This window comes from Rhipicephalus microplus, chromosome 3 (assembly GCF_043290135.1).
Source record: "Rhipicephalus microplus isolate Deutch F79 chromosome 3, USDA_Rmic, whole genome shotgun sequence".
Lineage (NCBI taxonomy): Eukaryota > Metazoa > Arthropoda > Arachnida > Ixodida > Ixodidae > Rhipicephalus > Rhipicephalus microplus.
The window spans coordinates 204,065,296-204,077,337 of record NC_134702.1 but is presented as its reverse complement, the minus strand read 5'-3'; the positions used below and the strand labels follow the sequence as shown (position 1 = coordinate 204,077,337).

At 40.1% G+C, this 12,042-nt stretch overlaps 1 protein-coding gene across 1 annotated transcript in view; it reads right to left on the bottom strand.

The window, feature by feature from the left end:
- The window catches only part of LOC142803104 (N-alpha-acetyltransferase 25, NatB auxiliary subunit-like), a 95,248-nt gene that overhangs the window by 28,490 nt on the left and 54,716 nt on the right, over nucleotides 1-12,042 (bottom strand). The window contains exons 14-20 of the mRNA XM_075888209.1: nucleotides 9,749-9,818; nucleotides 6,572-6,671; nucleotides 5,758-5,805; nucleotides 4,150-4,253; nucleotides 2,368-2,420; nucleotides 2,067-2,139; nucleotides 808-850 (exon numbers count right to left, since the gene is read on the bottom strand). Coding sequence (XP_075744324.1) covers nucleotides 808-850; nucleotides 2,067-2,139; nucleotides 2,368-2,420; nucleotides 4,150-4,253; nucleotides 5,758-5,805; nucleotides 6,572-6,671; nucleotides 9,749-9,818 — 491 coding nt within the window. The remainder of the gene's footprint in view (nucleotides 1-807; nucleotides 851-2,066; nucleotides 2,140-2,367; nucleotides 2,421-4,149; nucleotides 4,254-5,757; nucleotides 5,806-6,571; nucleotides 6,672-9,748; nucleotides 9,819-12,042) is intronic.

The window sequence follows — 12,042 nt, the reverse complement described above, 5'->3', positions numbered from 1 at the left end:
GGTAGTTCGTGATTACGCTGACACCAGCCACCGCAGGCTCTTTTGCCACCATGTTGAATTTGCGGCTCCTTGTTTACATCATGCGGTTTGAGAGCTAGTGCAGCCCGTGTAGTGTTCTGTGATGTAGCAAAAGCCAGAACCTTTACTGCCGGATGTTGCGAATTCGCGACATAGAGAAAAAACTTCGAGTAACTGAGTCACGAAATGCGTGCCATCTTTAATGCCAGCTGTCAAGTACTCATGGGGCATGTAGCTTTCATAAAAAATCTAGTGCTGTCTCGTCTAAAACATTAAAAGCTAAAACCAATTGTTCCGGAGCTGATTGCGGAAAGAGTGAAGCACGTCCAACAGCTCTGGCTTCTTTGTTTTTTCTCACCTTAGAGACACAAGTTCTATATTCAATAATTTTGTTTACTTGTTCTGTACGCACTCGGGAGGTGGCACACAACATTTTACATAGTTCTGAAGTACGTTTTTTGTTGCAAGGTCTTTGCTTCTGTGGCATTTGGAGACCTCGCGACATACGCAAAAGTATGCATTAAAGTTGCATTTTAAATAATTTACTGCGGAATCTTTGAAAAGTTGGTAATTAAAGCTGGCAAATGAAAACAATATTTATTTTGCTCTGCTGTTTAATTATTATTTCAAGCATTAAAGAGGTAATAGCCACAGGAATAGTAGCAGTGACAACTCGTGTTCTTTTTTTAACTAAACAGCAAGAGAAATGGTCTGCATGAAGACAAATTATGAAGGCTTTTAACCTTTTTCCTGAGTTCTTATAAAAAAAAAACAGAAAAGCACACTTGCCTCTTCCTGTCGCGTCCGCTCCAGGTATTCGTCCAGCAGTTTTCTAAGGAAAAAAAAAAAGTGGTGGATGTGAGAGAGTGCTACAATAACAAGACATAAAATGCCAAAAAGTGAAATGATTACCGTGCAGTGGAATCTCATAGAGACAGAACTTGAAGGGACTGGGAAATATGCTTCGTTCGACAGGAGTTTAATTTTTTTTGAAATACATAGATGGGTGCAGCACCAAAATAAAAAACCAACCAAACTCAAAGAATGTACTTCTGTAATTCCTGTTTACCAAGATTCCAATGTATTATCAAACCAAGGTTGCTGGCTGAACACAGGGAGATTTACTGGAACAATCCTTTTGTAAGTGCATTTATAACAACAATAGTTAAAAGAATAATATATGGGGTTTTATGTCTCTAAACAGTATAATTGTGAGAAATTCCACAGTGTAGAACTTTGGAAATTTTGACCAACTGGTATCCCTTAAGTGCTCCGACATAGCACAGCACTCAAGCCTCCACCATTTTGCATTCATTAATAAGCGACCACTGCAACTAGGATCGAACCAGCAAAGTTCTGGTCAGCAGACGAGCATCGTAGCCACTAATTCACTGTAGCAGACTTCCTTACAACAACAGTTAACTTTAATAGCTGAAATGACAAAACACCATATGCAGCAAGAAAGAAAACAGCAACTGGTGTCAAAGGAATGGAGGTAATACTAACTTAATAGTACATTAAAACTTTGCAACCCTCAAAAGGATTGTGAAATAAAAAGAGAATAATAATAACCGGTGAACTTAAACTTGAACACGTTTCAAGAAAGTTCTCGCAATGCGCCCTACTAATTTTTCAAATATGAAAAAGCGTGTCTGGTCAGATATTGCATGGGTTCACAAAAAATCAGTGAATGGTAGGAAAACTAACTAGATGTAAAACATCCAGTACTCACAGGTGCACGACTATGGCTATGCCATTATTGTTTGCACAGATGATACAGAAACAAAAGAGATCAAAACAATAACAAAAAATAACAAAAAAGATAATGATGAGACAAACAGGCTGTCATTTGTAGTTTATGGCTGGTACAAAAATAGTTCAAATCTATATTATGGCTAAAATCCATGGAGACCACTTTTGTCAGCAGTCAGAAGTAAAATTTAGATTTGCCTTTTATAAAGTGGAATATTTCATTTGAGCTTGAATCAGCTCATAAGAGAAGTCTAAATCTGCACAACTGAATAACACAAGACTTCAGAGAGACTGACCTTCGAGTGGCGCCCCATTCTCGGAAAATCCTAACGTCCCGGTTGTCGGTCAGCGCGCTCCACTCTGTCTTATCTGCAGCAGAGATTGCAGAAGTGTAGTTAGCTTGCACAGGTTTCATGTAGTGCACAACAAAACAATGAAGTGATGGCATATGCAGACAGTAGCTATACGAGTAAAATTTTTTTTTTGCCTGTCTGGACAAGGAGTTAAAATGGGCTTCGCATGCAGCAACAACACCGTACAAGGCAATGGACTGACAGCAACACGAGACAACCCATGCAAGCGTGCAAAAAAACATACCATTTACTGGATCAATTTCCATGCCCGCGAGCGTCTGCTTCAGGGTTTCTTGGCTGCATGGTATGACAAATAAAGATGGGGGAAAAAAAACAATGTTACCAAAGACAGCAGTGTGAATGTTTGCTAGCAGGCCCTGGACGGGCATTGCAGGAACGAAAAACTCCTCTGGGTCATGGATATCGATTAACTCCCTTAGCCTATGTTCTTATCAATTTGCAGTAGTGCAACAGACGAAATAAAATTTGGAGCAATTTTCGGAGCAGCAAGGTGTTACTTTTGAAGCACTGAAATCCGAATATAGAGCAGTATGAAAAAAAAAAGGCTACATTAAAAAAAAGTGCAAACCATTCAGCCTCTCCTAAATTGTGGCGAGTGAATATGAACACTGCTCTTTCAATTAAAGTAATAATTTGAGCCGCCCCATTCAGCAAACAATGAAAAGTCCACATTAATATTCGCTACACCTGTCGATTCTTTTGACGGGCTCTGAAGAAACGGATGTGGATCTGTCAAGCTGGCGACCTTGAGATTCGGGAGATTTCTAAAACTGAGGAGTAGAGGTGGTGAAAAATGCAAAACAAACTGGTGTACATTCTTGTTTCATTTTTTGGGGGCTGCAAAAATATCATACACTGCTCTAAATGATATCCAGTAACAGTTTTGAATGGCAGCAATCATATTAGTACTTCCAATTACGTGGTGCACACACATGTTGACCAAACTGTGCTATGTTCCGTCTAATGCTAAAAGTCCTTTTCGAATCTTGAAACGCATTTCTACGGGACCCCAGTGTGCTGCAGCGAAAGTGGCTTATGCGACCTTTTGCACAGGTTGGAACAAGGCCAAAAAAATTTTTGAACCCCTACAACCCTGCCAATCCCCCTACCCCCCCCTTGCCCCTCTTTTTTTACATGACAAGGTTAGGTTTCAGGGCACAACTCTGCTCGCTCTTAAGGTGCATTTGACTAGGTAAAGTAACGGCACGCACCCGTTGGCCTGGCGATGGCACCGGATATTTATCGTATGTGCCGTTACCATGGCAACCAACGTGGTTGCTGGCAACTGCGGCATTTGCAGCCCATAAAGTTTGTAAGCGTACAGTGAAACCCAACATCTGCTTCCCGCAATAGTTCCTGACATGCCATAGATGCAATTGCCAACTAGGGACTCTGGTACAGCAACGCATTTTTGTCTTGAAATTATGTCGTCCTACTCATAGAGCATCCGCTATGGTCAGCCGACCGATGGGTACACGACGTTGTTACTTTATCAGGTTGATCACGTTTCACAATCTTATACCGTGGGTTAGGGTCTGCGTGCTTGGATCTCTAGACTGATTGATGACACAAGCTACATTTCTTGCTGAAATCAACCCAACTGAGAAAATGTTTAAGCTGGTCAGGCATTTTGGCACAGCGTGGTTCAATTTCAGCAAATTTTATGGTTTTGGCTCAGCTCGGCACAAAAATGGGGAATCGTATCAAATTGGCACAGGTGTGGCACTCTTGTCTTTAATTCTGCAGAGTTTGTAGGACAACGCCAATTGCCTAATCAGAGCACAGATCAGAAAGTTTCCCACCATAAGTGTGCCAGGAAAAAATTCTAGACGTCATGCCTAACTTATAAAACAGCAGAGCAAGCTCTAATAAGTAAGCTTCACTAAAGATTCAGGGGGCTCGGCACCTATGCTTGTTTGTCCAGACACTAAGGTTTCTCTTCGAGCAATGTGACATTCAGCTGCCACTAATGAGAGGAATAACATGCACTACCGTGCACTCTCACCTCTTAGCCTCAAGCAGCAGCTCCAAGATCATCTTTTCGGCAGTCAGCAGAGCGAAGTGGAGAGAGTTGTTCAGCCGCTCACGAAACCTCATCATCTCCTGAATCTGAAAGGCAATGCCCACATTCCATATTCAAATCTTCGTGCTCAGAGCTTTGAGGTGTTGCACCTGTAAGAGCCAACTCTTATAGAGCAAGGCACAGTGATAGAGTTTGGGCATTAGAAATGTGCCGAGCTGTGCCACCTCGTTTTTCCTGCACCAACCCTTATACGACGATCTAGTGGCAAACAGCGCTGTGCTGCTGCCAATGTGCGCAGTTCATTGTGCTAACATAATGTGGGGGGTGTCCGTACAGACCAATCAGCTTGAATGTTCACTTCATGAAAATAAAATGTTATCAGGGAAAAAAAGTGTGCCAATGCCATTGATTTCCGCAGGCAGTGGCCAGAAATGGTGCCTCCTGATTGGTTGGGGCAGGTTGCTGCGCGCTCAACGCTTCTTACAGCAGGTTAAAATATACTAAACTAGTGGATCGGTAGTGTGAATCTGAAGTTTGTACTCCAGCGGCCATACGAACTTTGCCACTCAGATGCCAGAAATTCATTCCTTGAGGTTGGTCCTTCATTAAATTAAAGCAACAAAGTCCCGGGATTATGCTGATTTTCAATTTTTAATGAATTTGTAATAGGAATGCCTTTATTACATACATTATGACCAGCATGCAACACATTATCCAGTTTAAGGATCATTTATAAAAAGAGAATAATTTGTTTGCTATCAACAACTATTAACTTCCTGATGACAGTAATGTAATGATTGCTGAAGTTTAGTGAACACCAAAAGTTGAAAGCTTGGTTAATTTTCTATTACAAGACTGTTTCTTTAACCCGTTTCACAGAAATTTTGGTGTCGATGTTGGCATTGTTGGTTACGAGCGAAAAATCATCTTATGAGTGACCGAAAAATCGAGAACGATGCAAATAAAATAAATAAATGATAAAAATACTGGAGCAGAGTGTAGACCGAACCGGGGTTGTTTGGGTCTGAATGGGGATTGAACCCAGGTCGTTTGCTTAGCAAGCGGATGTTCTACCACACGGCCACGCCTCTGCTTGTGAAAACAGTGAAAAAACTTCCTCTGCTTAGAAATGCAGTGGAAGTAGCTTTTATGCTTCACAAACACATGCATCTTGTATACATTCTTCACAATGCAACATGAAATATTGCAGTAATAATGCGTGGCACAAGCGTCCATTGCCAACAGATGTCAGAACATGTGATTATCATAATGGCTACGTGGTTGAAAGCCGGTACCCCACTACAAAAGGCACACACACTACTTCCCATATTCCCTTGAGACCACGTATAGCCAGTGCATAGCAAATTCGAAAAGGTTTCATGCACTAAGTGTTCCAAATACGCACTAGGAACAGGATGTTGCTATCGCGTTCAACTCCTAAAGGCAAAGGTTTAGGGTCCTACAATTTTTTTTAATGAATTCTCTCCAACACTGCATTCAAGAGGGTGCAATGCATGCAATGAACAAGTTTCAAGTCGCAACACATGTGTAAACACATTAGCAAGAGGCCAGATGTCCAACTCTACTCACTTTTGCGAAGGAGCCATACTTGTAGCAGGCAATGAGGTAGTCTGTAGTCTGCAATAACATTAGTAATAATAGGAATCTTCAACACGTCTTATTAATTTGTCCTCCTTTGCTGCCCAAGACAGACTGAGAAACTAATCTACCTATATACAAAGCACAATTTGATAATTTAAATCTCAGAAAATTTGCAACACTACCATCTCCATTTTTCAATCCCAGAATCACTAAAACAATGTACATACACTCAAACCTCAATATAACGAAAAATCGGTTACAACAAAGTAAATGAAAAAAAGTCTTGCAACAGGTACAATGTTAGGAATATACCTTTACAAAAGAATTTTTGGATATAACAAACTTACTTCAACCTTGTTATAGTGAGGTTTGAGTGGACTTGCTTTTGTGACTTAGCAAAGTTTGTTCTGCAGTTTCCAAGTTAACGAAATCCATCAAGTAACACACTACTTTCATTCCCCAATCTTAGCACCATTTGACAGCCACGAATTTCTATTCTTGATATAGTGAAGCAATTTAGTACTACAGTACAATTTAACGAAATCTTTGTGCACAGCATACACAAAACTGGTTGCTCTGATGCACAAATGAAAGGTTGGCAAACATTGGAGGAGATGCATTTATTCCTTCGCAGGCAAAATTTCGTGTAGAAGAAAACTTGCTGAAGAGACAGCGGCAGACTACTTGATCGATTAACGTTGTAGTAAAGGCAGGAACGATTTGCTGACAAACAGGAGGACTTGCATACGTTTGTCACAAAGCTTGGGTGAGAAAGCAATGATTAGAAGGTGCTGCCACTTACGTCCTTGAAGTTACCAGTGAAGAGCTTCAGTGAAGTGTGCATGTTAGTATTGGCTGTCTGGAAAAGGCCTGCCTTCAGGTACACTGGCGTGACCAGGTAGCTTGCAATAATAAAAAAAAAGTCATTCATTTTAAATTGCTTCGATTAAGGTGCTTCACCTGAAGGGTTCTAGTATTCTATTGAAGTTTACATGAACAACCTCTCATTGCTTATATTTTTGTCTCGACAAACCGAAAGAGACTAAGAGAAATTTAAACATTTAGTAATATGAGCTTACCATGAATTAAATTGGTTTGGCTACTGGTCAGCAGTCACCTTAAAATGCCACCCCCAAAGTGAAAAAACTCATAGTCAATTACAGTAATGCAAATTTCGATGCCATTAATGACGACCTGTCAAACTCTTCGTTGCTTCCTTTTTTTGTCCAGTTCACTGATCGCTCTGTACAATCGAACTGAGATACTTTTGCTGCAAAAGTAGACGAACTTACTAAGAAATACATTCCTAACCGAACCATCATTTCTAATCACCAGGCACTATGGTATAACACCTACATCGAACGCCTATCTAACCGTAAAAAACGACTTTACAGATCAGCAAAACTAGCACCTTCTGAAGACCGTTGGGCGATTTACAAAGCAGCGCACAACGCTTACCTTACCGCCTTAAAATCCTTTAAATTACATTCGCTTTCTCGAACTCTCCCAGATATGCTTGCAAATGTACGTAAATTTTGGCACTTAATTAATCCTTTACGAGATAACAGCATAGTTCTAGTAGATAATTTTGACAATCCAGTTCCTACTGACATGTGCGCCGATCTTCTTAATGACACTTTTAAAAAACTTTTCACGAGTTGATAACGTCATCCAACCCCATGAGCAAAACTTCAATTATATTGCCATGCCACCAATTTACATTGATAATTCCGGTATCGCTAAACTCATAGGTAACTTGCCCATTCACTCATCCCCTGGCCATGACAATATTGGTACCAAATTTCTGAAAAGCACCGTACCGTTACTTACAGCTCAGTGATACTAACAAGAATCTTACAACAGTACTTAGATACATCAACCATTCCTACACAACGGAAAATAGGGAGGGTGGTCCCAATCTTTAAGTCTGGTAATAAACACTCTCCGAAAAATTATTGCCCTATTTCGTTAACAAGCACTTCCTGTAAATTATTAGAACATGTCATTTTCACCAACCTTATTAACTTCCTTGAATAGAATTCTTTTTTTACACCAGCACAACATGGTTTTAGCAAACATTTTTCATGCGATACACAGATCATATATTTCACTCACAAACTGCATCAGATTTAAGACCGTTCATCATGTGCTGATTGCATTTTTTTAGACTTCAGTAAGGCTTTTGATAAAGTCTGTCACCAACTACTACTCTTCAAACTGAGCCTACTAAATATTGACAATAGTTTACTTAAGTGGATTGAGTGTTTCTTGCTTAACCGTGTTCAATACGATACTGCTAACATTCACAGTTCGTCACCTGCTGCGGTCCACTCAAATGTACCGCAAGGGTCAGTTCTTGGTCCACTTTTGTTTCTAATTTATATTAATGACCTCACGTCTTCACTTTCTTCTAACATTCATCTTTTTGCAGATGACTGCGCCATTTTTCGTGAAATAACCAGTAATAATGGCAGTCTAAGCCTCCAATCTGACCTTAACACAGTAGCAGCTTGGTGCAGCACATGGCGAATGGACTTAAACATCGCTAAATGTAAGGTAGTGTGCGTAACTAGATCTGCTAACACCCCACCAAAATACTACTTAAGCAACGTACCGCTTGATCCAGTCTCCTCGTATAAATACCTGGGCGTTCTTATCACATCTAACTTATCTTGGGCACCCCACATCGCATACATTACTAATAATGCTAATCGCATGTTAGGCTACATACGTCGTAACTTTTCAAAAGCACCTTCTGCACTAAAACTTCTGTTGTACAAAACATTAATACGTTCCAAACTTGAATATGCATCATCAGTGTGGGATCCTTACCATAATAACCTGGTTACTTCATTTGAGCGCGTACAGAATAACTCCGCCCGTTTCATACTTTCTAACTACAATTCCATTGCCAGTATCAGTTCAATGAAATTTAGCCTAGGCCTTCCTTCCCTTGCATCCCATCAGAAAATATCTAGCTTGAGTACATTTCACAAATTATTCCATCATTCCACCCTACATAACCAATTAATCCTCAATCCTCAGTACATATCCGATCGCATCGACCATCGTCATAAGGTTGGAATCGCATCCTGCAACTCCCAGTGTTTTTATCGATCATTTATACATCGTACATCAGTACATTGGAACCACCTTCCCGAAGACATCGTCACTATTACTAATAACAATATTTTCCGTCCAACATTACTCAGTATTGTATGAGCTAAACGTTATTTAAAATTGTATTATGTTCACCGTTGTTGCACAGCTACTTTTGTATAATCAGGAGTTTTTCTTTACTTTTTTATTTTTATGTTTGTTGCATTGTTTATTCTCATGCTGTATTTTCTCTGCTGTACATTCTGCTGTATAATATGTATTTTCTATGCTGTATATTCTCATGCTGTATTTTCCTTTTCCTTGTAAACTTTATTTCCACTCCCCTCTATAATGCTATATGGCCCTGAGTGTAAATAAAATGAAAAATGAATGAAAAAAATTTATCCTCCCTTATTAACACTTATCAGCCCTATATTTCATACAGTGCTAATGATTCTTCACTCAACTGAGGAATATCACCCTCGCACGTGAGGATGCATTTCATGAAAATTGTGCTGACAACAAGATTTCTGCTAAATACAAAACTTTACTCAATTTCTAAAATGTAGATGCATGCTTTAAGGCGATTCTGAACAAAAAGGGAATAGCAAGTTTCCATTCTGATTCATGAGGTAGTGCCACTCTCCTTACAGTTGGTGAACTCCACATTGAGCGACAGAATTTCTACACAGCAAATAATTCTACAGAGACACAAATGTAAATATAGGGCATCAAAAAAAAAAAGAATAGATAATGTAAGTGCAATTTACGCTACATTCTCCCATAAACTACCAGTACTAGTTTCAATTGCAAGTATACTGTTGCAATGAAGCTGGACCATGTTTCATGTGGGGTCAAAATGAGGTGGACGTACACTCACCCCAATGTGTCGTGCTGAATGTGCTTGATGTCGAGTAGTTCGGCGAAGTGCTGGCACGCGGCTGCAGAACCTGCAGCAACAGATGCAGCAGTGCATGCACTCAGAGTGGCAGATTGATACTATTAATATCTGGGGTTTAACGTGCCGAAACCACGAGAGCTTTGGAAAATTCAGCAACCTGGGGTTCTTCAACGTGTTGCACAAGGCAAAAGCCAAAGGCAAATCTATAAAGGGACCTTGCAACTGGCTCTTTATCACTATGGTGGATAAAGGTGTTGGCAAGCAGTTTATTATAATCCACTTAAACTGGCACAAGTGAAACCTGCCCTGCCTTATCTCCCAGCCCTCATTCAAATCTATCACGCATGTTAAAATTCCTTTCGTTATAATTAGACCCTAAATTCTTTATCATTAGTATGCTCCACCATGCAGCAACAGTCAGAATGCTGCCGCTATGCGAGGCAAAGAAGGAGAGTATCTCTAGTGACAGCAGCTGTCATTCATTTCGAGTGATGTTATGACAACAGGACGGTTTTAATCTTTTTAACCCCTTTAAACAGACCAGCCCTTGAGGTAGGTGAAAAAAAAAAAACAACGTATGGAAATAAAAAGACGACACTGCTGTGAACAGCTCAGCCAAATCTTGCAGCTACCGTATTTACATGACTGTAAGTAAACTCGAATGTAGGTCAACACTCCTATAATCGCAAGACAGAAAAAAGAAAGGGGTGGGGAAATTGGAGCATACTTCATAAAAAAAAAAAAGTTCTTTTTCCATGAACCCTTCGGTGTGCCAAAGTGGTTTTATGGCAGTGCTTGAAAGCTGCGCGGAAAAGCTAGCTCTGCAAAAATGGGCCAAAATGCATACAAAATGATGTGCAATAGTTCCAATGCAGCAAGTATATGTACATTTAAAAAAGTTACAGCTTTGCTGAAAAGGCAAAGCAATGAACGCAATAGCAACAAATTGGAAGGCCACAAAAAGAATGGTAAGCAGATCGAAATGTGCCCCACGTTTCTCACACATAACTGATGCACAAAACATACTCACAGGTACAGATGAACGCGAATAAGTGTCACAACTGCTACTTCGCTGTCTGAAAAGCGTGCCCTTTTTGCAAACGGAGACTGTGCAGAGAGTGAAGTGAATAAGTGTCACAACTGCTACTTCGCTGTCTGAAAAGCGTGCCCTTTTTGCAAACGGAGACTGTGCAGAGAGTGAAGTGAATAAGTGTCACAACTGCTACTTCGCTGTCTGAAAAGCGTGCCCTTTTTGCAAACGGAGACTGTGCAGAGAGTGAAGTGACCTTTGAGCACCTGGTAACTACAACAGAATTGTTAGGTGAAAGCCCAAGGCGTACAATCCTCCGCACCGCAAGATAAGCGCGCACACGCGTGAGCGTCCAGCCCTCCTCTCCACGAGGCAAATTACATATAGAAAATGAGAAAGTGCACCGCCGCATTGTCACGATCTGGCGACAAGCGCTTATTGTGCCATCTCGCTGGTAGTGCTGAAAACATGATAGTTCCCTGAGATGGCCATCGCAGTGATGGAAGTGACATTTTGATTTTTGGAGCAGATTATGGAGCAGAAAAAATGGTGTTTTGAACCAGCCTTTATTGTTTTTGGAGCAGAAAAAATACTAGCCTAAAGCAGCTATTGGTGTTTTTGAAGCTTAAAGCAAAATATTCCGAACGACTCCTGGAGTTCCCATATACATATCCTAATATATACTATCAAACATATTGCACATACAATACTCACTTCAAATTGCAAGAATCATAAGAAATGAATGGTCTTTGAACACCAAGTAAGTGTTTTTATATTTTGCAAAAGTAGTCAGCATTGAAATTTTCAAACATCAAATAAGCTAAATGAACTACCATTTCAAATTTTTGTTCTTGTGACATAAACGAGGTCAAAGTTGATAAAAATCCTAAACGTAACCAGTCGCATATCAAAGTTCTCACAGGAGCGGCTACCAGTATGAATAAGAAGTCTCGCATGCATTTCACCAAAATAGTCTGTTAATAAAGTACAAATGCACAACCATATCAAATATATATGAAAATGTGAGTAGTCTAGCATTCTCAATATTCTAGTATACAGCTACTATACAAGCTGTATAATATATGACAGTATACAGCTTCTTTTTGTTTTCATTTAGGCTTGCTGGATGGTCACATGGTTTAACTTCATTGTTTTAGTTTCCCCCATGCCATTTTGGAGCAGGTTGGGAGCAGTTACTCACACATTGCACTTTAGAGCAGCACGAAGCAGCATTTCTCTTTTG